General features: G+C 40.2%; 1 protein-coding gene across 1 annotated transcript; it reads right to left on the reverse strand.

Annotated features, from left to right (window-relative positions):
* Positions 1–1,021: 1,021 nt before the first annotated feature.
* On the reverse strand, positions 1,022–3,252 carry LOC115694138 (uncharacterized mitochondrial protein AtMg00810-like). Its single transcript, XM_030621262.1, has 3 exons — positions 3,158–3,252; positions 2,752–2,984; positions 1,022–1,977 (listed from the first exon to the last, which is right to left on the reverse strand). Exons 1-3 carry the CDS (start codon positions 3,250–3,252, stop codon positions 1,022–1,024), a joined length of 1,284 nt encoding a protein of 427 aa, XP_030477122.1.
* Between the last annotated feature and the right edge of the window lie 1,335 nt (positions 3,253–4,587).

Below are 4,587 nucleotides of genomic sequence, written 5' to 3' on the forward strand. Positions count from 1 at the left end.
CTTTTACTAGGTGCAGGTAGATACTTGGGAGTGCCAGCTGATCGGGAAAGACTCAGAAAAGAAGTTTTCTCATGAATTATTTTGAGAATCAACTAGAAGATCGAAAGAAAAGTTATTATTGCGAGCAGGGAGGGAATTGCTCATAGAAATAGTGATGCAAGCCATCCCAAGTTATGCTATGTTATGTTTCAAAATACCAATATCTGTTTGTGGAATGATTGAAAAGAAAATTGCGAATCACCAGTGGTCCTCTGCAGAAGGTATAACTGGAGTCCATTAGAGAAGCTGGAAAGTTCAGATGCTATCAGCATTTTCCTAAACACATTGCCCACAAGATTTTGGCAATGTGTTTAGGAAATCAGTGCCTTTTTTTCTTATTCAAAACGCCGTGGATGACCGCAGGCAGCCCTCCGTACCTCCTTCGGCACCGTGATGAGCAAAAGTTAAATGTGCATCTTCTAGAGCCACTATGTTGTGTCTCTCCCGGATCTCGTTCCATTGATATGAAAAATCCTTCTCTTTGCTCAACTCGAGAATGTCGGCTTTGAACACATGTACGGTCGGAGTCTCCTCCGAATCAATGAAACCTTGCGTGAATGACAACACCGCGGAGTCACTTTTGGCTCCTGAGTCTGTCTTTGATATCGACTTCCCCCCATCTAACCTCGCCGAGATGATGCAATATTATACTATCTTTGACATGAATAAACATAATTTATAGAAAAATTTATAAAAAATCTAAAGAGAACTATTAACCTAATGAAGGTGATAAAGTACTTATGGACAACACCCAATGATATGAAGAAAAATAAAGAATTCTAAAAATTTTCTGTAATTTCTGTATTCCAGCTTACGTTTACAAGGCTATAAGTACATATATATACAAAGAAAAGAATCAACCCTAATTGACCTATAAAACAGGGGATATACATAGAAAAAGGAAATATACATAGAAAGAGTATAAAACAATAAGAACTTTCCTATTTTGGCTCTAGAAGACAGCTCATGTTAACACTCCCCCTCAAGCGGGTGAGAAGATGTCTTTGATACCCAGCTTGACAAGTGAGCTGTGAAAAGCTCGATTCGACAAGGCCTTCGTAAGAACATCCGCCAACTGATCTTCAGATCTAACGAATGGAAACTTCATCACCTTAGCATCCAAGTTCTGCTTGACAAAATGCCTATCCACCTCAACATGCTTAGTACAGTCATGTTGAACTAGATTGTGAGAAATTTCAATCGCAGCTTTATTATCACAAAATAATCTCATCTCGGATTCAGGTGGGAAACCAAGTTCTGTCATCAACATTTTTAGCCATAATAGCTCGCATAGACCTTTAGCTACCCCTCGGAATTCTGCTTCAGCACTTGACAAGGCTACAACCTTCTGCTTCTTGCTCCTCCATGTTACCAAGTTTCCTCCCACAAATGTGAAATAGCCTGACGTAGACCTCCTGTCAAAGATACTACCGGCCCAATCCGCATCCGTAAATCCTTCTACCTCAAGGTGACCGTTTTTTGCAAAGAACAACCCTTTTCCTGGAGCTGACTTCAAGTAGCGCAGAATCCGAACCGCAACATTCATATGTTCTTCACTCGGAGCATGCATAAATTGGCTCACAACCCCTATAGCATATGCAATATCAGGACGAGTGTGTGACAAATATATTAGTCTCCCTACTAACCTTTGGTATCTATCCTTATTGGTAGGCACCTGATAAGGAAACTCTCCAAGTTTATGATTTTGAACTATAAGAGTGTCGGCAGGCTTACACTCCAACATTCCATCCTTAGCTAATAAATCTAACACACACTTTCGCTGAGACAAGAAAATACCTTCCTTTGACCTGGCTACTTCAATTCCCAAAAAATATTTCAGGCCTCCCAAATTTTTCATCTCAAACTCATTGGCTAACCGCCCTTGAAGGTCTGCAATTTCTTCAAGATCATCCCCTGTGATGATCATATTGTTGACACCTAAATTTTGGCGTATCATTTAGTGTAATTTGCATAGAAAATTAGAGATTAAATCTTTAACCCCTAAATAAAAATATTTAAATTGCATAACATATAGTTTAAATTCATTTTAGATTAATTGCATTTTGCATCGGACCGGCGGTGACGAACGAGCTTAAATTTCATCGAATGGGACTCGGCTCGCTTGGAATGCAAGGGCCGGGAATTACAAGTCAAACGGGCTCGGTTGTTTTAATTTGAGCTTAATTCAGCCCATTATCCTTAATTAATTCAGCCCATTTAAATTAAATTAAAATCTAAGCCCAAGCCTAAGCCCATTAGGACTAGAGAGCCCATCTAATTGACCTAGATTAGTGTTATATATACATCATTAGGTCAGGATTTTGGGGGGGCCACAGAATTGAAATACACGACACATTGAGAGAAAAGAAAGGTAAAAAGAAGGCAGTCCCTCCGTGGTCGCCGTTCGTGTCCCTTGGTGCTAGACTTTCACGCTGCGAATTGCAGCGCCTCAGCCTCACTCCCTCGCACTCTCAACGGTCCAGCCCAAATCCTAGCGACACCGAGGAGATCCATTGCTGTGTTCAAGCTGAAGACTTATCCAAGTTGAAGGTTGAGAGGTAGATTTTGTCGCCTTAGGATTACATCTTGCCAACTAAGGTCAAGAAGATTGAGTCAAAGAAAGTCATAGCCAGGTGATCTTGAGTGGAGAAATTCAACCAAAAGGCCTCTTCCTTTTGTGGGCATGCGGTAGTGCCCTTTATGAACAACTACTGTTCTGCTTCCTGCTGATTTGCTGCTGCTCTCTCAAACGAGAACCGAGCCTTCGAGCGTCCAGGAGTGATTCCAGCGAGTTCTCAAAGAATCCAGACCCATCGCTTCGCATCCTGCTGACCTTGTGCCGATTTGCTCTAGCCTTGTCGAGCCCAACGACGCGTGATATTGCTGGATCATCGTGTCTTCCTCTTGCAGCCGTCGACCCTCCATCGAGCCAAGGAGTTTCGTCTCTGTTTTTGCAGGTTTGTCAAAGCCCTACGAACTGTTGTCCCTTGGCAGAACGTCACGACCAGTCACCATAGCCGGCTGAGCATCCGAACCATCATCCGCCGAGGGATACGTTGAGTACCTCCCCGTCATCGAGCACTCCCCGTCGGCCGTAAGTCATCCACCGAGAGCATACTTAGCCGCGACGCCAACGAGCTGCTTGTGAACCTCGATCGAGCAACCCACCACCGTGAGCCGCCCTACCGTGCCGAGCACCACCGCGAGCGCCATCATTGCCACCGCCGCCGTTGGCTACCACGCGTTCCGATCCGCAAGCCCGATCCGGCACCGAGTTCGAATTTGGAAGATATCCGCAAATTAGGTAAGATCGTTATCCGAATATTTTTTGAAATATTTAATTTCTTAAGTTTTCGGTGTTTGAATATTTCGTGGATATTATTTGGTGGATTGCTAAATCTTAGGATAATATTTGGGATATCCGCAATATTTGAAACACTTAAAATTAGGAATTTTGCCTAATTTAGCAACGTATCTGGACGACTATCCGACCTTATCCCTAAGGTTCGATACGCGGCGATACGGAAAATTATTATCCTATCCATAACCACTTGGGTACGATAATGATTCCGCTTTCCAAATTTGAATAATCGGCTTTCCGTCGATATCTATAACCCTATAGATATGACCGATAGTTTGATTTTTGTGCCTAATCCGAGTTTGAAATAAATATGGCGGATCGCGTGGACGTTTTGAATGTGGTTGCTATCCTTGTTTATTTAATTGCTTTCCTTTTTCAAATAAACAGAAAATTCAAAAAAAATATTAATTAGATTTGAATTAGAGTTTTTGCATGTCTAGGAATCCTAAATATATCTAGAAGATAGAGTAGTTATTTAATTTAAATTAGGACTTGAGATGATTTATTTCCTAGTTTAAATTAAGTAATATTCTAATCTTAATAGATTATTCAGGTTATTTTATTATTTCGAATTTCCATGAAAATCCCAAAAAAGAAGAATGAATTGTTTTAGGATAGATTAGGATAGATTGTATTCTTAATTTAAGTAATTCATTATTCCGAATTTTAACAAAAATCCTAAAAAGAAATCATGCTAGGGTAGATTAAATCATCATAGTTTGCATGTTAATTTAGGCATTTTTATTATTCCGAATTTAAATTGAGAAAATACCAAAAATAATCATTCGTCCTGTCATTAGAAATAGGTCACGTCGTCGCACGACATATAGTTTGCATGCTAGGTTGCATTAATCGCATGTCATTTTCTCATGTCATTGCATATAGGCTAGATTTCATTCAAATAAGTGAAAATCCAAAAAAAGAAATTGAGTGAATTGCTTGTTAATTAGAAATCATATTAGGGTGTCAATGTGATTTTCTAGCTAACAATGCAGATGCTTACGTTGCTTCCAGGTAAGTAATTCTTCCAAACTTGCAATTTATTTAATGCTTTCTGGGTGTTAAATTGGTGGTTTGCGCACCCGTATGAACATCTCACATGTTAGTAACTAAGTTCAAATGGATCCAAACTGCATGCATAAACATTTTTGAAAAGAAAAGGTACCGAAAGGGCGTTAGACCAGATC

Source organism: Syzygium oleosum, unplaced genomic scaffold, assembly GCF_021117445.2.
Source record: "Syzygium oleosum isolate NSW1041296 unplaced genomic scaffold, Sole_v2.1 Sole_v2.42, whole genome shotgun sequence".
NCBI lineage: Eukaryota > Viridiplantae > Streptophyta > Magnoliopsida > Myrtales > Myrtaceae > Syzygium > Syzygium oleosum.